This window comes from Diaporthe batatas, assembly GCF_019321695.1.
Source record: "Diaporthe batatas strain CRI 302-4 chromosome Unknown Contig00003, whole genome shotgun sequence".
Taxonomy (NCBI): Eukaryota; Fungi; Ascomycota; class Sordariomycetes; order Diaporthales; family Diaporthaceae; genus Diaporthe; species Diaporthe batatas.
Genome location: NW_025408550.1, coordinates 7,088,638 through 7,109,350, shown reverse-complemented (window position 1 = coordinate 7,109,350; position 20,713 = coordinate 7,088,638). Strand labels below are relative to the sequence as shown.

The following is a 20,713-nucleotide window of genomic DNA, read 5'->3' as shown; positions in this document are numbered from 1 at the left end:
ATTATATAGTGCTATATAGGTATAATCTTCCCCTTTCCTTTTTTTTAAAATACTATATATTTATATAAATCTTAATATATCTTTTAATTTTTTTTAATTAATATAATATTATTAATATTATTATTTTAAATCATATATTATTATTTAATTATTTATATATTATATATTAAAATAAAAGCTATATATTTATATTAATAATTCTATTTTAACTATAATCTTCTTTTATTAAATATTATTAATTTAATTATATCTCTATAACTTTAATAATTAAATATTATAGTTATATTAACTACTATATTTATAATAGTTAATTTATAAAATTAATTTATATTTACTCTTATTATTCTAAATTTAAATTCTATTAAATTATTTATAATTAATATTAAAACTACTATTTAAAATTATTATTAAAGTAAAAATAATATATAAACTTAAAAATATATTATTAATATAAATTAGTATTACTCTTTATTTTAAAAATATATAATAAAATTATTAATAAGTTAAATATTTATAATTATATATAAATTATTAAATATAATAAATATTAAACTTTATTATTTAAACTTAATTGGTTATATTTTTATATAAAATATTAATTAATTTAATTCTTTAATATCTTTATATTATAATTAATCTCCTTAAAAATTAAAGAGTTATTTAATAAATTATATTTAATAATAGTTTAAATATTATAAAACTTATTATAAATATAAAGTTTTAATAACTTTTAAAAGTTTATAAATATATTTTAGGTGAAAATAATTAAAAATAATAATAAAAATATTTAATTCTATTTTTTAAGATTAATATATTAAGTTTATAAATAAATTAATAATTAATAAAAAAGAAATATATAATTAAAATATAATTTATATAAAATAATAATAAGAATAAGTTAAAAGAATAAATTTTAAATATATTTATTAAAAGAGAAATATAGATTAAATAAAAGTTTTAAATAATTAAGGATTAAATAACTTAAAATTACTAAATAAAAGATATTTAAGTTAGTTTAAATTTAATTAAAGTAAAAATATATTAATTTTATATAATTAAATAGAATTATTTATTAAAAATAAATAATTAATAAATTATTATTTTTATAATATATATTATATATTAATAAATCTATTTAAAGATAAATTAAAAGTAAAAATATATTTAATTTATATTATTTTTATAAATTTTTTATAATAAATATATATAAAATCATTTAATTATAGATATTTAAATATAATTTTATAATTATAATACTTAATAGGAATAAATTATAAAAATTAAAGTTTAAAAATAATTTAAAAGTATAAAATAAAAATAAATTATTTAATTTTATTAATATACTTTAATTAATACTTTTAACTATATAATATTAATATTTATTTTTATATTTAATTTATATTAAGTTAATTAATATTAACTTCTTTTAAATAGTTATATATAAAGATATATAAGGTTATTTATTATTAATTTTAATAGATTAATTTTTAACTTTATTTAATTATTAATATATATTTAAAGTTAATATTTTAATATTTTATATTAATATATATATAATATTTATTTAATTTTAACTATAAGTTAATTAAATATCCCTTAATTAATTATATAATATTATTATAAATTAAAATTATATCTATTAAAAGATAAGTATTTAAATTAATACTATTATAATTAATAATATTTAATAGTTCTTAAAGTATAGATTTAAATATAGAATACCTATAATTATTAATCTTATTTAAATTAAGTAAATAATAGAAAACTTATAGCTTTTAAGAATAATATATAAATAATTATATTATTTTAAATTAGATAAGTATTTTAAAGCTATATAAATTAAATAAATTTATATTAGATTCTTAATATATATATATAGAGTAATATAATATAATATATAAAGTTATTTTTTCTATAAGTTTAATACTTTAAGCTATTTAAAGTATATTTATAATTATTAATATATAACCTTTATATATATATTAAATTTATATATATTAATTAAAACTTAGTATATCCTTTATATAGGCTTCCTTATTAATATTTAATTTTAATATTATATATATTTTTCTATATAATTAATATTTATAAAAATAAATTTAATTATAGATTATTAAATAGTACTACTTAATTAATAGTTAATAATAGTTAAATAAGTTAAAGTAGAAGCTAGTAATTACTAAATATAGTTAATTAATAATATTATAACTATAAGATAGTGTATAAATATTAAGGTCTTTATATAAAATTAAATTCTATAATAAATAGAAATATATACTAATAATAAAACTAATCTCCTTATTATAATTTATATATATTAATAAAGAGATATATTTATATTATTTAATTATTTTAATATATTATATAAATATAATTTAAACTATAATAGTTAAAATATTATAATAAAATTATATAATAAATCTTAAATATATATTAATTTTAATATAATATTAGATTTTATATATAAATAGTTTTATATATTTATTAATTAATTATATAAAGTTTAAGTTAAAGTATATTTAATTATTTTAATATTTATATATCTTTAAATAATAATATTTAAAATAATTTAAATAGAATAATAAGTAAATATTATTAAAAATATTTTATAAAATATTAACTAAATATTATTAAAAGTATATATAAAGTATATTTTTAATATTAATTATAAGGTTTTGTTTATATTATTTATCCTTAAAAATTATTATAAATAATTATATTATTATTTAATTTCTTTTAAATTATATTAATAAATAATATTTAGTTTTTAAATCTATTTAATATTATATAGTATAATAAGTCGGTTTTTCTTTATAGTAAAGAACTAAATTATTTAGAGTTTAATAATCTTAGTTTAAAGTAGAGTATTATAATTTATTATTATAAATTAAAAGAGTTAATAGTTTAACTTTATAGAAGTTTAATTAAATACTTTTAAAATAGATATATAATATAAATTTTTATATATAAATATTATAAAATTATTTAAGTTAAAAGAATATTAAAGATATAAATATTTTATTTTAAATCTAACTTATAATCTATAGGTAATATAAATTAAGGTTAATTAATAGTTATAGTATTATAATAGATAATATATATAATAGAAGGATAGAGGGAGAGAAAGATAAAGAGAGAGAGAAGGAGGAAAGAGGGGGTAAAAGTAAAGATAAAGTAAAGTAAGTATATACTAATATATATAAGATTAATTAATTATATATATATATTAATTTACTTAATAATCTATTTAATATATTTAATATATATTTTAAATAAATAAATAAATAATAAATAAATAATAAATAAATAATAAATAAATAATAAATAAATAATAAAATAAATATTATTAAAATATTATTATTAAATTATTATTATTATTATTTTATACTTATATATAATTATATATATTTATATATAGCTATATATAGCTATATATAGCTATATATAGTTATATATAGTTATATATAGTTAGGTATTATTATTTATTATTATAGGTATTTAATAATTTAAAACTATTATAAGAAAATATATAATAAAATTTTACTAACTCTACTATATCTCTTTAAACCTATCTAACCTATTAAATCCTAATTATACTATTTATATATATATACTTTTATAAAACCTATAAACTCTTTAAACTAACTAATAAGTATTATAGAAATAACTTAAAAACATTAATAACTCTATTTATACTTATATAAAAACCTTAATAATAGTTAAATATAATTACCTCTAATTAAAAGATAAAACTTTTATTTAAGTTAAAAATATTTTATTTATTATAGAACTAATCCTAATTATTAATATATAAATAACGCTAAATTAAAATAATATTAATCTTCTTATATAAAGCCTTAAAGGTTTTAATATTAATATAAACTATTTAATTATTATTATAAGTTACTATTCTATATTAATAAAGATTATAACTAAGTATATAAATAGATATATAATAATAAAAATTAAAAAGATAATATATTAGTATTTAATACTATAAACTAGAAAGAAATAAGTATATAGTAAGTATTATAGTAAGTTTCACTATAAAAAGACTTACTTAAGGGTATAAACATCTAATTACACCTTACATACTTAGCTATAAGCTTAAAGAATAGCTAAACCTTCTATATATACTTATTAAAAGTTAAATAGAATCTATTACTAAAAAGTTATTATTAAAATTATTAAAGTCCTTAATTAATTATATATTATCCTTAACTAAAGGCTTATTATCTATATATATATTAGTATATAATCTTAAATTACTATAAAAGGTTATATATTTATATACTTTTATAACTATAGCTTTTAATATTTAATTTTATTTAATAATTAGTATATATACCTTTAAAGTAGTTAAAGTTAGAAAGATAGGTTATAAATAATTAATTAAACTTACTATAAATCTTATATTAAGTCTATATAATAGTGAGTGCTAGTATAAAAATATATATAATAATATTTAAAACTATTATTAGTAAATAGAGTTGAATTTATAGTATTAATTATCTTTAAGCTTACTAATATAGGTAATATTTAAAAATATTAGATTATTTATAATTATATTAATTAATATTAATAAAAATATATATAAGGTTATATATATATTATTATAATTATATTATTTTAAACTATATAATTAATATTATTAAAATATTATTAAAAACTTTATTTAAATAGTAAAAGGTAACTTTATAGTTTATATTAGTTATATTAATATTATTTAATACTATAGGAAGATAAACACCCTATACTTCTAGTTATAAATATTCTTTAAGTTTACCTAATATTAATAGAGGTAATTAGTATTAAAGAGAGTTATTATAAATTACTTAACCTTATTTAGTTTTAAAAGATCTTATTAACTATTAATTATAACTAATATAATCTTATTATTACTAGGTAATTACTTATAATTATAATTAATTATTTTATTTAAACTATTAATATTATTTAACTTATTACCTTTAATTAAGTTAACTTTATTATTAATAATAATATCTATATTTATATATTTAAATTAAATAGTATTTATATTTATACTTTTAATTAGGTAGTATTTATACTTATATATTTAAATTAAATAGTATTTATAATTATACCTTTAAGTTAGGGGTGTTTATAGTTATACCTTTTAGATAGGTAGTATTTATAATTATATACTTAAAATTAAAGATAAATATTTTAAGATATAATACTTTAATAACCTATAGGTTAAAGCTTTTATTATAATACTTATAAGTTCTTTTATTATTATATAGGGTTATATAATATTATTTAAGGCTATATAAATTTATAAAGATTTATAAAAATATTAATTAGTTTAAATATTTAAAGAGGTTTATAAAAGTAATATTATAGTTAAATAAAAATAGTATAATATATTAAGGGTTAAAATTATAAAATTAATATTAATTTTAATAAAAAGTATATATTTATATACTTTTAAATAAATTAAGTTAATTAAGAGTAATTATATAGGTTAAATAGGATAGATAGAGGTAATTATAAATATATTATTTTAGTGATTATTAAAAGAAAGAAAGGAAAAAAGGTAATAAATAGTTATAGTTATTTAATAGAAATAGTAAGTGGGGCCTATTAATAATCATAATACTCTAATTAGCTAGTTCCTTTATAGGTTTATTAATAACTTTATAGTATATTTAAGTTATATATATATATATATATATTCTATTAAATAAACTAGGGTGTTTAATTAAATGGGTATAGTTTTAAGGGATTTTAGGGTTTTTGGAAAGTTGCCCCTGTTGCGCACTATAGCTGTTAACCTGTAGACCCCGATAGCCGTTCCAGCCAGCCTGATCCGAGGCGCCGCAGACATCTCTGGTAGAACCTGAGCACCTCAAACCTTGGAACCCCACGCTCTGCCTGCCCACGTGTTATGCCATCGCCACCGGTCCGATCACATTGCTAGCTATGAGATCCAGACCAGTGAAAACGGCGATTTGTGGCCAAATCGGTTGAATTAAGTTGTCATCCGTCCGACCACCTCGAGCTTAACCTAGGTATGGTAATACAGAAGAATAGTGGTCCCCTTGGAGCGATATGACGGCTTCAAAATTCCACGGGTCTGAGTACGGAATCAAAGGGATGTATGGCGGTCTACAATCATATCATCGCCCCTGTTGATACCTTACTAAGGTCTTTCGTTACCACCGTACGAAGGCGCCATGTATGTCCTCGGACGTATACGGAATAGAAGCGAAACCACACGAAACCACACACAATGAAAGTTTGAGTGCGTTCAACCTTGAGAACAACTCCATAGGACTCGGGTAATAGCGACATCATCAACTAACTACCACCAGCTTGTCGTTGCACCAGGAGTAAATACCAACCTCCGCAGTATCGAGGGATTGCCCGAAGCACTGTGTAGCCATTGTCCACTATATACCTAGGTACTTGAGTATAGCGATCGAAAACATCAAGGCCTAGCTAGAATTCCAAATTCACTCATGAACATGCCCACCTATTTGATACCCAAGCATGCATGTGATTTGAAGAACAAAGAATTCCAAGGGTTATTTACACACATGGCACTGCGGCTCCGCAAGATTCGGTTTCCAAATTGAAACTGTCAATTTTGTACCTGCCCCAGGGTGCCTTCGTAGTATCTCAAGCCACTCTCATAACGGTTCCTCGGTGATGTAAATACAGTCTTAGGCTGTGTCCAACAGCACGACCTCCGCTTCAGCACTTCCGACGCTCTCGACCACAAGCTTGTCGCCCGCATTTATAGAGTCAACGAAAGCTCCGTCGCCCTCCTCTAAAACCGCATCATCCCGACCGTCCAGCCTGATCTTGGCCTTCCCACCCTTTGTCATTGGCAGATGGACATACACCTTGCGCTTGGTTGCCTGTGTGACGTTTGCGCCGACCTTCCACTCAAATTTCTTCTCGGGTGTGATAATGCCCGCGCCCATCACAAAGTCAGAGTGGATTGGAATAGTCCCCTCGATAGCGGGTTTGGCCTCCTCTTCCTCGGCCTTGGTTGCATCCTCGCCCGCCTTCAATGGGCTGAGCACATGGACGAAACCCTGCCGCTTGTCCTCGTCGGAGAAATGCTTGGTATGGTAGCGTGGAGTGAGGCCGCGCTTCCAAGGAATCGCCCAAATCTGAAGGAAGTGCACCGTCTCGGACCTGTGCTCATTCTGCTCCGAATGTGCAATTCCAGTTCCGCCTGTGGTGAACTGCACGTCGCCACGGTGCATACGGTAGAACTTATCCGACTGACCGCCCTCGGCACCTCTCTGCAGCATCGAGTCACGGTGAGTAAGTTCTCCGGACAGGATGTAGCTGAATATCTCAAAGTCCCGGTGGGGGTGAGTGGGAAAGCCATTCTGTGCCTTCACGCGGTCTTCGTTGAGGACTCTGAGTGAGCCGAAGTGCGAGAAGCGAGGATCATACCCTAAAGGGTGTTAGCATTTTTGCTGAGAGCATCATCAATCCAGGAGTCGGTCTTACAGTCCGCGAAGCTGAAGCTGTGATACGTGTTGAGCCAGCCATGGTCGCTGTGGCCCCTCGTGGTACTCCTGTGTGGAGTGATCTTGGCGTGGTGCAGAGTCTTGGACATGGCGGACTTGACACCGTTCATGTGTTCTGGAAGATCTTCTGTGGCTTTTTCTCGATTTGCTGAGAGGATATTCGAAAACAAAAGACTGCTGGTGTCACTGGGCGAGTACTGGTTGAGTAACGACTTGAGGGTCACAGAGTTGTAGATGATGAGTGAAATTGAGGCCACCAAAATTGAGAGGGCGAGAAAGAGACGCTTCATATACGCGGCTCAGTGCAACTATCAAGCAGGATTCGAGAACTTTGGGGGGGGGGGTCAGTGATTGTTGATTTGAGATGCTGGCAAATTTCTTGATGATGCTTGGCTGAGATGCACTCTGCCCTAATATTTCATACGCCAATGGTTCTTATTTTCTATGGTGACTTCTGGACGACGCACTAATAAGTGGTAAATGTCGAGTACTGTGTAGTCATGATTAGGCGATGCTGACAGAGGTGGAAATTCCCCACAGCGGTACGTACTCGTGGAAGAACCGACGCTAAAACAACAGCCAACGTTCCAGGTGGATCTTACTCAGCCAGTGGTTTCCTGCTTGTTGTAATACATCACTCAGCACCGTCTCAACCTCGTTCTTGCATAACGGTCTACAAACGGTGGCGGAAGCGGCCGAAAGCGGCAACCGCTTAGACAAGGCAACCCTGATCGCTTGCCCGTCATCCTTACAAAGCTACCTAGGTACCTCGGTACCTAGGTATCCAAATCGTCCAGGCCGTTTCGGAACAGCTGCGTTCTCATCGTTGTGCACATGCACCATCCACATGGAATCGTGCACGTTGCTGCTTTTCAACCGCAAGAATTCTGACCAGTCTCAACAAATCGCTAGTTTTCTTAAGCCTCCTGGGTTGGTATATCTCGATGTCCTGGAAAGAGTTGTATTGGTGTCTGATTTTAATCCGGATCAACGAAAAGCATCGCACGCATTCCCGACTGGAGCAGAAGGAAAGGAGCGGACTTGCTTGGTCCCGGACCAGTCAGCATCAAAGCGTGCTGTCGTTCCTGGCCACACCATGTCGCCTTGGAAGAATGGTGGCTTTCTCATTCCCGGATTTGTCCCTGAGTCCCCTCAGTCCCATCTCGGGACCCAAGATACATAATGTCATGCAGTATCTGCGACCACTCGCCCGGTAGGCCTTCTTTCCACCAGTACTGCACCTTCACCAAAATACCCAGCGCCTCTCCTTCACTGCCAGTTCCTTCATCATCCCAAAGATCAACCCTCATGCCGACCCATCCTTCATTTTCTGCGAGGAGCTTGATGCTGGACGCCGAGTCGAACCCTGCAAGTATGGCGCTTTCATCGTTTCCAAATTCCTCTTCACCTTCCGTGAGCGGCCGAATTGTGTAAAAGCTCTTATGCTGGGTGCCCTCATCAGTGGCAGTCTTCTTTGCCGGGCCACTGGTAGGAAACGGAGTGTCCGTGTCTTCGATAAATTGCTGTATTCTAGCCTTGCCTTCCCCAGAAGCCTCCCGAAGGTATCTCATTATTGTTTCTCTTTCTCTGGCTGCGAAACCCGGTCTAGGTCGACAAATCTGACGACAAGCCGGGGAAAAGAAGTGGGCTTTTGCTTCAATGTTCGCTGTGTGGCGATAATCGGCATATAGCTGCTGCAAGTGTGCTGTTATGGCCTTCTGATCTGAGGCTTCCATCATTCAAAGCCTGTGGAGAGCGAAAAGTAATTAAGCACCTGAACGAATCCTTTGTGTGATGTTCGACCTGGTGATAGCGCTCACCTGTTTGTATTTGAGCTCTTTCAGCAATGGCAAAATGGTGTCATGGCAGCTTCATGGTAATTTCAAGTCCATTCAAGTCAAACGTGGCCTGAGTCACAGTGGAGGGGCCTGGTGCTTATGATTTCTTTAATTGCTGACTGCATCTGTACTCGGAAGGGCACCAGTGCCCGCTGGCAGCTCGGTCTGGAGATGACTAATAGGTGTATCTAGGTAGGTACCCAGGTAGGTATAGCTTCCAAGGTTCGCCAGCCGATGGCGTTGTCTGAAACTGAAGGCCGATCACTCATGTGTATCAGCCTTCAGCCTTTTCCAGGGAAGATTCGAAGTTCTTGAACGGTTTCGCCTAGGAAGACGTTTCTGGAGTAGAATTTCCGCGAGCGAGGACCGTACTAATACGACTCGAATCAGAGGACATGCCACCTTCATGTCTCACCACAAAAGAACCATTCCGGCAGTGTGAGCGTTGCTTGCAACGAAACAACGCCCCGCCCCGCCTTTGCCAATCACTGAGAGACTATAGAATGGAACAAAATACATGGCGTGAGCTATTTTGTGACCAGTGAGATGAATCTGACCAAAACACAATCACATTAGACGAGCATGCGTCGATTCCATGATGATACTAGGCCATTGCGCTTAGCCAAAAGTCTCAACAGGCCTGTTTTGGTAAGATCATCTGCGCCCAATCGTGAATTTGAAAAGATGCTCCGGTATTTCGACGGTAAGCGCAGCCATCGATTGACGGAATGGTCCAATTCAATCACTGTGTGAAAGATTTCTTCTCCAAGCCTTTGATCTGACGGGCCCACACCTCTCGGGACAAGTCAACCCAGCTCTCGCCGAACTCTTCCAGGACCTTGTTGACGTCGAGCGCGTTGGCATTGCATTGTCTGTTGTACTCATCATCGGTCCCAAAAGTGGCAGTCTTCCATTCGGCCTTCCATTGGTTGACAGCATCCTTGGCCGCTTGAGACTGGCTCTGAATGTTGGTGGCAATCATGTAGAAACTCGACCGGTGCTGGTGCTCTTTCTCCGGTTTGAATAGGCGGATCTCGGAGAACTTTGAAAACTTGTAGAACAGAGAGAGACTATTCCATGTCTCGGCCTTATGCATCAGAACGATCATGCTCGCGCCGGGCTTTGCGCGTTCGAGGGCTATCGCCAACTGGGAAGCCTTCAGGCGGTGGGCCTCACGGTGCTCCCGATATGACGCGATTTGATGGGTACGAAGTACACCGCCCTCGCAGGTGACGAGGTCGAACTGCTGTCGAGGGCGAATGGCTCGCTTGAGGAAACGCTTCGCATCAGGGTGGCTGGGGGGAATATCGTCCAAGGGGAAGCCGAGGTCGACTGCGAGCATCGTGACATCTGCCTGAATCAGATCCAGGCGGGGACTCTTAACAAGACTCTCGACTCCCTTCTCTCTGATCGGAAGGGTGATTCCCACCACTTGCACGTTGGGGTTGACCTTCAGCGCCTCACCAACGAAACCGCCAGGGGCGAAGCCGAGGGCGAGCATGCTTGGTCGCTTCCCAGGGAGATGGAAGACGCCGGTAGCTTGCTGCATCTTGTCTCCTACCCTATTCATCATGCCGAAAAATATCTTGGTGGTCTCGGGATTGGCATCATCGCCTAGCTTTCGCTGACGCTCGAAATACTTATCACCCTCGGGATTGTCCCAGCCCTGCAACGCGACAGTCAGCAGCTGGTCCTGCAAATCGCAGACGAATTATCACTCACCTTCTTGCGGATTTCTGTCAGCTGGCGGAACTCGGCGACATTGTTCAGAAGGTATTGCATCGTGACGGCGCGCTCGCCTTCGAAGAGTCGATCTTCATCCGCTAGCGGGGGGCCCTTTCCACCCTCACGTAGGTCCGTTACCTGGTGCATGTCTTTCTCCTCTGGGCGCACGACCTTCCTGGGGCTATTGAGATCCAGCTCCTGCAGGCCAGACACTAGAGAATTGTCGATGGTGGCGTCACCAGCTTTGTCAAACGCGCACGAAGACGGGTCGGTCAAACGGGGCTGTTGCTCCAGCACGGCCAGCGCACCTTTCCCATTAGCAGGGACCGGCATCCTGTTTTCGATGCCTTGATTGCTGTGAGACATGGTTGCAGTAGGAAGTAGTGGAAGTGGGTGTTTGTTCTGGGATTCGGAATGGAGACGAGGTTGCGATTGCAATGCTCGATTCTGAGAGCAAGACAACAATGGAAAGGAGTCTGGGAAAGAAAAGCTTGGGACCACAGTTGCAGAGATAGCTTCCAGGGATGAAAAGATCCAAATAAGCAAGCTTCGAAGACCCGGGAGACCAAGGTGGGGGCAGCTATATCAAGGCTCTGAGGACGGCGTTCTTTCCAAATCAGAACAGAAGGGACAACCTGCCTTTTCTGGCCTTGAGTTTTGTATTCGACCCTATCTCTTAAGTCTGCAATCCTTCCAAGGTCCTCACATCCTGCCCTTCTGGACGCACAGCCAATGCCATTGTGACATGGAATTACAGCCTGCCTAGCTTTAAACTGTTATTGTTTGGATGACGGACATGGGTGGGTGAGAAAAGGAACATGTATGAGTGGCTGTTTTCCGCATGCTTCATCTGCTTTCAATCGACATATAATCCTCACTCGACCCTTCCAAAGCCCAAGCCCTTTAGCTGTAAGTTATCCGAGGACCCCAAGACATTCCAAGGTTTCCAGCAAGACTCTCCAGACACACAAGTTGCTGAGCAACAGACAGATCAACCAGCCTACAAAGCCTGACATCCCATCCAAGCAACATGTGCATCTGTTTCTGGATGGAGTACTGTTGTGAATGCGACAAGCCGGACTGCCCTCACAAACAACCCTCACACCCACATAACCACCTTCAAGACAAACTCTGGTGCATTATACACCACACCTGGCAACACTGCCCTGCCTTCATCCAGTTGTTAGACTCAACTCAGAGGCCTCAGGATACTAGTCACCAGGTGGCAAACAACGACCAGTCACAACACAAAGAAATGTCTTCTTCCAACCAACCTTCAGGATGTTTCAAAGCCAGCACTGATCCACGGCACGGGGGACGGCTTCCAATATGCCAAGACATCCAGTACAGTGCCTGGCGGACTGTGAAGGATTGCGATTATTGCAGGGAGTACTGGATTGGCAGGAGCATGGACAATGCCATCTGATGGACCAGGCACCTGGGGCAGGTCTACCCACCAGATCTTGGGAGCGGGTGAAAGAGCTAGTGGCATGGGTGGCCAAAGCATCAAGGAGGGCAGTCAAGGTGTGGGAATAATCTACTTATGTAGAGCAGTCTCATCTTGACCACTTTGGTAGCAGTGAACCATCCCTGGAGCCATAGATTAAGAGTGGTGTGTTTTGAATCACCACGGCCACTTGGGGCAAGTGTTTTAGGAGAGAACAAAACAGGTCTTGAAGGTTTGAGACAACAGAAAGAGACTTTGTGGAATGAATCAGACTTGACAGGGTCATTGCTTATCAGGGGCCATTGTAGCGCCTCTAACATGCTCCCATTATCCTGAAATTGTGCCTCCACATCCCTGACTTATGCAAGTCATGAGCTTTGTGCATAAGAAATCAAATCATGTCTGTATAATGATGCTCCCTGTAGTTTGAGTGACTTGCATGGCAACATTTGACGTTGCAGTCTTGGGCACTAAGAACCTTGGAAGCTGGCTTGTTATCACTTGACCTCCTTGAGCAACTGGAATGAACATAAGTTGTGTTTCGGGCATAATCTCATGGGGGAAATTCCGCTCAACCCATTTAATGAGGTAGACAATTAATTTGCTGTTGCCAGGTTCTCTGAAGTCCCCCCCCCCCCCAATAGGCGTTCTTGGCACGGCTACCATCTGGTCTTGAGTGTTTACCACTGTATGAAAGCGCCGCATACGTTTATATGTATGGGGATTAGAAACGAAACCACTACGGCTACCATCCATCTGATCGATGAAACGCCTATCCAACATGAATTCCGAGTTTGACTCCAAGAGACTGAGAAACCCTCAAGGAACCATGTTTGTCGACTACATGGACCGATTGGCAAGGAACACGCTCCAAGACACCCAGTTTGCGGTGGCATCGGATGGGGATAGAGACAGCAAATCCTAGCTGATTGAGAAGAGAAGGCCAGCGAGGGAAGATTTGCATCACTTCACAAGGTCCTTGTAAACTTGATCACCAAGATCATGTCAGTAGGGACAGAGTCGACTGAAGAGGCCGGCAGCGCTGGAGTCATCGGGCTTGAATCGACTTCATAATTTTGAAGGTTCGGTAGCTGGAAATCAGGAAGTATTCTGCGTTTTGGCATCAGGCCGTGGCGTTGTGGATGTCGAGACAAGACCTGAATTAATGTGTTAGTATGGAACAACGCTGTGTCCCACATTGTCAACTTTTCAGTTTGAAATAGTGAAAACGGGCATGATGTCCTCTCGTCAGCTCGAACCTCCAGTTCTAAGACGGGGAAACTGCTCAATCTTGCGAGTGAGTGGAAGTCCCATTGTCATAATGTCAGCGGCTGTCACAAGCAGGGACCGTCAGTCAGTGCCTCATCAGCGGACAAACTCTGAGTCACCTTCTAGCTCCACTGAGAAGCCCCCTGACCCGTTCCGAGTTCACGGTCTGCTCATAAGCAAGGAGTGTTCACGTTGCCACTTGTCCTGCGGTGCGTAATTATTGGATCCGAGCTTCAGTGTAGACCACAAATGTGTGAAACGGTCTCATAGGACAACACACATCATGCCACTTTGTCAGGTAAAGTAGACGAAAGGATGTAGAGCCGGCCTCGAGGGCGTACCATGCTTTCGGGTTGACCTTGTCTACCAGAGCACTGGGATTTTGACAATATGCTGTCTGAGTATTGCTCAACGGTTCCCGCGCTGGGCTAGTCATAGTAGCCCGCTTCTCGGACTTGGGGTTGAGCGAGTTGAAGCGGACCTAGGGGTCGTGTCTGCTGTCGGTTGTACACAAAGAACGGGCTTGCTGATCTGTGACACAAGGACAATTGACTTCCTGATGGGTCTCGAAGCCCCTGGCTCTCGGTGACAACCCAATGTGAGCCACGGATTTTCTCTTCACACTTCTGAAGCGTACTACTCGAAAAAGTTCTCTAACAGCACCAGCGGGGTAGTGCTGTTGTTATACTGCAAACATCTCGGTGGCACCCGGGGCCGGACGCGTCGTGAACGCAGGTGATGGTCGATCATCCACCCGGCCACTTAGATCACATACGCAGAGGGGCCTCGGTTCCAAGAAAGCGTCATAAAGCCGGACAAGAAGGTTCCAGATCCCATCGCTTTCGGGCAGTGATTTGCACCCTCAGGAAAATGATCCGGGCCCAGAGCCACGAGGACCACCAGGACCACCTTGAGGAGCGTAGATGTGAGTAACGGAGATGTGAGCTGTATCAGGCCGAGAAGGGTCCCAAGGTAGGGGTGGATATAGTAGGGTACGCTGGTGATGTAAAACAGTTAGGTACTTGAATACTTCAGTCCATGGTCCCAGAGAAGGGATTCGGCCTTGGAAGTTTATGTGATGCAGGATTCCCGCTGCCCTTGTATTCTCGCACGATCCGGGATCTAGCGTAACTTTCCTGTCTACAGGTACATTAAAAGCATCGGAAGTGTTCCGCGGGCTGTTAGATAGCCGGCGATTCGACTTCTTACCTAGTGCCTCTGCAAGGGCTCCACAATGGACTTGCTTGGCGAGGAGGTCCAGGTTTTGAAGACTGAATGAGGTGCTGGGGCGAGGTCAACCCTGCCTGCCAGGCCTGCCTGCGTGTCGACAAGTCGACTATTCTGACGGCTTGTCTAAAGTCGCCACCTGGCTGTTCAGGTTTTCTGTAATATCGGCGGCGTCACGGCAAGACCAGAAGATCACTCTCGGCAGGTGGGTCTTCTGCAGATGGTCGCACCTATGATATGCATTGAGGGCGATAGCCGTCTCGACCCTCAAGTTTTATCTCAAATGTTCAGATGCCCTTAACCAGGCTTGCAGCCTGGCCATCACTCACGTCACTTGAGAGTATAGACTCCCTACTTATTTTAGGTGGGGACTCTATAGTTTATAGTAATCCTATAGCTAGGTTGATTATTAAGTGGTTTAAACTTAAGTAAAGGATATTTAAAATTAAAATGTTAAAAATTTAGAGTAAAGGAATAGGTTTATATAGTATTTTAAAGTATTTTTTTTAAATATTTTTTAATTTTAATACCTTTTTAATTAGTAATTTATATAAAAATAATATATTAAAAAAGAGAATTAATAAAAGCTTTTTTTTAAAGTTTTTTTATTTTTATAGCTTTTTATTTAATGAAATTTAGTATATTTAATTAATAAATTAAGTAGAGGGATAGAAGTTATTTTTTTAATTATTTATATTACTTAATTTAGATTCTCTTAAAAATAGAGTATAATTTAAGGTAAAATAATTAGTATTGGTATTATAAGTTTAAAAGGGTACTTACTTAAAGAAAGAAGAGTTATTAGGGAAAAAATTTGAATTTAAAGTTAGGGGGGGAAATAGGTGTCCTTTTATCTTTATAAGGGGTGTATTTTAGTTATAGACCTCTATATATTAAAAGCTGACCTTTCCTTTCTAGCTATACCTTAAGTAAATAATAGCTATGAGTTAAGCGTAGCTTTTCCAGCACGGAGGTCTGTGTGTTAGAGATAACTTGAGTTATAGTTGACTAACTAGCTCGGAACAATGCCGGGAACGATCACTAGCCTTACCACGGTGCCGGGTAAGGCCGTACGTGCTCCCTCCGTCTTGAGCGAGCGGGCTGGCTGGTCTCGGTTCATTGTAACGAGCTTGGCCACATGGACCATTCGCACAGGCACACATTTGACGTCGCTGGTGGGTCATGTTCGATTCTCTCAACAAGAAGCCATTGGACGTTGCCAAGCCGGGTGGTGGTCGCACAGCCCCTGACGGGAGACTGAACCCCTTTGCTCGTGGGGTTGTAGAGATCTTTCCAGGGGTTTCTCAAATTTTTGGGCCCCTGTTCAACCGCCCCCCCCCCGAGGTGGTCGGTGCTGTTCAGTGGCAGCCGCGTCTGGACGTGCTCGTAGTGGAGCTTTTCTCGCCCGGGATTGAAACCACTGGGATTATGCCTCTGCAAGCGGGTCATATTCTGGTGATTAGAATCCCAAACAGGTTAAAAAAAAAGAAAAGAAAAGAAAAGAAAAAAGGTTCGCAGTGTCGCTCTCAACTCGGGTCTCGAGATCGGGACACTCGGTGAAACATTCTTTGGAGGCTGGCGGGTCCTCGAAGCCTCGCGAAGCTTCGAGTCAAGACAACCAATCACGCATCCCGGGCGTGCCATGATGAATCAATGACGGCAGGGGGGCCTCAGGTGTATATATGTCGCGGGCACACATCCGGCCGTGACCGATGATTTCTCCCGGGGCTTTACCAGCTTTGAGACCAGAGAGAAATAAAGCGGCAACCCGTTCGTGACTTGCCTGCTCGATCGGCGGTCGATTCCGGGGCTAGACCGGCTGTCTGGAGTAATACCAGCTTTTTGCTTGGCCTCCCAGAGGGTAAGCGCACATAGCACGGACCTATCAACGGGGCCAGGGAGCAAAAGCTCCGGGGCTGGCCTTTTACAGCCCCCCCGTCAAGGACTTTAATGCTGGGTTGGGCGACGAGGAGGTAGCTGTCCAACAGATATTTCGCGGGGAGGGAGGGACAACAGCTGCTCCTTTTACACACTGGAACCCGGGGGATTAGATGGATTTGTCAACTTCAGAAAGTGGTAGAAAACCACAATACAAGAACCTCGCGAGAGACTCTTTGCGCTGCTTGACCGCGTGAGGGCGGCCAGATACCCGTCACTGACGCGCAGTGACGCCCCCACAACCTCTTGAACCGAGACCTCGCAGATGCAGGCAGGCTGACAAGGAAGAGCGCCTGTGGCAAAATTCGAACATCTGGCAACATCCCTATGATTCGGCCATTGTTCCTCGGCTTGCTTGTCAGTGCCTCGCGCGTGTCTATTCCCTTCCACTGGTGGACTCGCCACCTGGGGCTTGTACTGACTATGCCACAGGCACGTCGAGCGCATCTTCTTTTCAATACTATAAAAAGAGGGACTGGGACCAATTCGTTGATGATGCGCCGGGTTTCCTTTTTTTGAGACACGACGACACCTTCAGAACCTGTTGTGGGGAACCTTGCGTGTTCGGACTTCATGTGCAAGAGACACTCCTACGATTGCCCAGTCTGCGGGAAGGAATATCTCATCTTCATCAAGTTTTGTCCGCACTTCCATCAATCAGAGTCATTTTGTCCGCAGGGGATGACCGAAGTAAAGGAGATCATGACCGAAGGCCGATGCCCGAGTCCTGTCTGCCCTAATAGCAGATCCGGCGGCTGTGTAGTCAGTTGACAACCGTGTCAGCTCGTGTCAAGCCCTTGTCGGAGCCCCAGCCGCCAAGAACCAGCGGCGCATCGTTCACAGCTTCTGCCCATGAGCGCCGACCTCGACGACCTGATCGATGCCATCGTACTCTGGCACCTCGAAATCGTACTTCTTCGCGATAGCCGGCGCCACGAACCTGGTTACTCTCAGCAGTTGCATCGAGCAAGTCGTATAGCGGTACGCACCTCCCGCCGATAAAATGCCGGCCCTTGAAATATTTCACCAGCGGTTTGGGGGCCGTCAAGCTGATTAGGGCTGTAGGATGGAAGGTGCTGCCCAGACCGGATTCCGGGGGCCCTTCCTCGATATCCCAAGACGATGGAGCATCGACTGAAGTCACTGGGAGCTGTGTCTGCTCCATTGCCCGGATGACAGCGGGGAATGGCTCGCGGACCTCGCCCGAGAAACTGAAACCTAGGGAGCGATGAGTGTGAACCAACGATCGATTAGCGGGATCATCTCGAAGACGAACCGAAGATTGCATCAACAATATGGTCCGTGGATTTGATGGCCGTGGGGAAGTCCTCGGTGAAAGGGATCTCTAGGTCCTCCAGCTGTTTAGCCAGACGCTGACCACATCATCAGCTTCGAGGCCAAGCGAGCAAGCAAGACTCAGTCGAAAAATGAACAAGGAACGACAGCAACAAAGCCTCCCATCTCATGCCTGCCCAGGCGAAGCCCCTGCTTAAGCTGCGGGCGATCGTGGTGCCTGTTGATGAGCAGTGGGCAGAGCTCCATCCTGCGCCGCGGGTTGCCAGAGGCTGGACGAGCCCCTCTCCCACCGGACTCGTGTGTACAGTGAGAATCAGCGTAGTGCATACCTGGTAGAGTTCGTTCTTGCTCCGCTTCGGATAATAGATGGTTGGTTGGTAGCCGTACTGCCGAAGGTGTCGAGCGGCAACAAGCCCGTCACCACCTGACTGCGAGGTCAACCCTGCGGCCCGTCGACTTGGACCTGGTCACAGGCTGCAACACACCGTTATTTCCGGGACCACATGCGACCAAGATGCGGCGGCCAGCGCTAGGAGGCTGAACCCGATAGACTAGTTGGGCGGGGTCAGCCAGCTTTTCCGTATTTTTGATGCCGCAGATGGCAGAGGAGAGCCGTACCAGCCTGCGAGACGGACAAGCCAGCCAGCTCCATGAGCTGGTCGATTGAGAATGCCCCGCTGCTCATCAGCTCTTTGTCCAAAGCTGCGGCAGCCTGGGCCCCAAGAAACTGTAGAGAAAGATTAGCATGAGACGCCTGACTGGGCGTTGCGCAGTCGTACTTTCGCAGCCATGATGAAATTCCTCCCGTTGCTTCCGTCAACTTGCGAGGATTATTAGGTAGGAAGGCAGAAAAAGCACAAATACAATAACCACGTCCGAGTCCAGACTGTGTTGTCGTTGTGAGGCTCCTCAGATGCCGGGCATGTCTCTGGACTGACATCACTACGGCATGTACCCTGCTGGAAGCGCATGGGTAGGAGTGAGTGCTATCTGTAGCCTAGAATGACTAAGTCCCGCCGCATCTGATTGGCGGCCCCCGACGTCAAGCAAAAGCGCCGGCCCCACCCAAAAGATCAGGCGCGACATTCTCCCCCAGCTGTCTGCACCCTCGCAGCGCAGCAGCTGGTCAACCCGAGGTTTCCAAGCAGCAATGGTCGTCAAAATCAGGCTCGCCCGGTTCGGGCGGACCAACACCCCGTTCTACAACATTGTCGTCGCACATGCAAGGTGAGTCCACCCCAACCAGGCAGCCGCCGACCCGCTCGTCATGACCAGAAGAGAGCCCCAACGCTGACCTCGCCCCTCTCCTCCACAGGACCGCCCGGAACTCGAAACCCCTCGAGGTCATAGGCACCTACGACCCTATACCAAAGAAGGACTCGTATGACGAGTCCGGCAAGCTGCACAAAGACATCAGGCTCGACGTCGACAGGGCAAAGTACTGGGTGGGCGTTGGGGCGCAGCCGACAGACACAGTGTGGAGGTTCCTCTCCATGGTACGCATTATACACACGGCCACATGTGACGCCCTGCTCGGAATGCTCGCTGACACGCCAAACTCACAGCTCGGGATACTGGAGCCCAAGTATAGACCCAAGGCGAAGAACCCACCCCCAACGTTACAGACCCATAACACCACCACAACTAGCATCTGATGGGCAACGCGTCCATTTTCCTTATCCGCATTCCCGAGGCGTCATTTTGGTGTACCTGTGTATTATAGGGTGAAAGAACTTTGTCCCGAGTAGTCAGTCTACATCGACCGTCTAATCAAGACATCTACAAAGGGACTGAATTGTTTTATGAATATCATACTCGCCCCGTCTTGTGGCACCTCTCTTGTTCCTGCTAGCAACCAATGCTCAGCTTCACCCTCACCGGACAGGGCTTTGCTATTGCTCATTTGGAATCCAGTCCGGGAACCAGGCAGCTGGTTAGCAGGCCTCGGTCAGACTTGCTCGAAGACTCTCAACTGGTACAAGCACAGTAATATGAACGTGTCGACTGTCCGACTTTGCGACTTTGAGAGGCCAAAAGCTCGCAGTGAACCAAACCAGGATAGCCGTCCATTGGGACAGCTTGCAGCCTTCAGGCCTAGTCACCTTGTGTGGTGGTTTCGTTTTAATCTCCATACATATAAAAGGTATCTCGCGCCTTCGTACAGTGGTAAACGCTCAAGACCTCACCTTCTTGCGACCGAGGCAGTGCTTTGCATGCAGGAAAACACGCAGGAGTCTCAGTTGTCAAGAAAACGTTGTGCCCGGCCAGGCATCTCAAAGGAGGCCAAATTGAGCGCATCCGTTGTCCTCTTATTTCAAAGTGAAGAAAATGGTATTTGCTCTACAAGCTGCTGATGTTCAGGTTTCTAGCCAAAGTCATTCGCCTTTGAAACAAGACCGATCAAACAGAATCCGAAACATTGGAGCCCAACGCCGAGCGGTGTCTAATCCAAAGCCAGCAAC

General features: G+C 39.9%; 5 protein-coding genes across 5 annotated transcripts; 1 reads left to right on the top strand and 4 right to left on the bottom strand.

Annotated features, from left to right (window-relative positions):
- Window positions 1-6,587: 6,587 nt before the first annotated feature.
- KVR01_002597 (uncharacterized protein) lies at window positions 6,588-7,861 on the bottom strand. The gene is made up of 2 exons (XM_044789427.1): window positions 7,492-7,861; window positions 6,588-7,435 (listed from the first exon to the last, which is right to left on the bottom strand). The coding sequence occupies exons 1-2, from the start codon at window positions 7,799-7,801 to the stop codon at window positions 6,687-6,689; spliced, it is 1,059 nt and encodes a 352-aa protein (XP_044647612.1). The 5' UTR covers window positions 7,802-7,861; the 3' UTR covers window positions 6,588-6,686.
- Window positions 7,862-8,468: 607 nt separating this feature from the next.
- KVR01_003034 (uncharacterized protein) lies at window positions 8,469-9,424 on the bottom strand. The gene is made up of 2 exons (XM_044786677.1): window positions 9,332-9,424; window positions 8,469-9,257 (listed from the first exon to the last, which is right to left on the bottom strand). The coding sequence occupies exon 2, from the start codon at window positions 9,248-9,250 to the stop codon at window positions 8,636-8,638; it is 615 nt and encodes a 204-aa protein (XP_044648049.1). The 5' UTR covers window positions 9,251-9,257; window positions 9,332-9,424; the 3' UTR covers window positions 8,469-8,635.
- A 667-nt stretch (window positions 9,425-10,091) lies between these two features.
- Window positions 10,092-11,440, bottom strand: KVR01_002995 (uncharacterized protein; the record flags this gene model as incomplete). The annotated part of the gene is made up of 3 exons (XM_044791585.1): window positions 10,092-10,859; window positions 10,911-11,015; window positions 11,072-11,440. The coding sequence occupies 3 exons, from the start codon at window positions 11,438-11,440 to the stop codon at window positions 10,092-10,094; spliced, it is 1,242 nt and encodes a 413-aa protein (XP_044648010.1).
- Window positions 11,441-16,755: 5,315 nt separating this feature from the next.
- Window positions 16,756-19,189, bottom strand: KVR01_002540 (NADHX epimerase). The gene is made up of 7 exons (XM_044787680.1): window positions 19,031-19,189; window positions 18,870-18,978; window positions 18,737-18,802; window positions 18,581-18,675; window positions 18,232-18,328; window positions 17,945-18,173; window positions 16,756-17,895 (listed from the first exon to the last, which is right to left on the bottom strand). The coding sequence occupies exons 1-7, from the start codon at window positions 19,040-19,042 to the stop codon at window positions 17,793-17,795; spliced, it is 711 nt and encodes a 236-aa protein (XP_044647555.1). The 5' UTR covers window positions 19,043-19,189; the 3' UTR covers window positions 16,756-17,792.
- A 45-nt stretch (window positions 19,190-19,234) lies between these two features.
- On the top strand, window positions 19,235-20,549 carry KVR01_003524 (mitochondrial 37S ribosomal protein MRPS16). Its single transcript, XM_044786119.1, has 3 exons — window positions 19,235-19,478; window positions 19,567-19,747; window positions 19,817-20,549. Exons 1-3 carry the CDS (start codon window positions 19,402-19,404, stop codon window positions 19,904-19,906), a joined length of 348 nt encoding a protein of 115 aa, XP_044648539.1. The 5' UTR covers window positions 19,235-19,401; the 3' UTR covers window positions 19,907-20,549.
- Window positions 20,550-20,713: the final 164 nt, after the last annotated feature.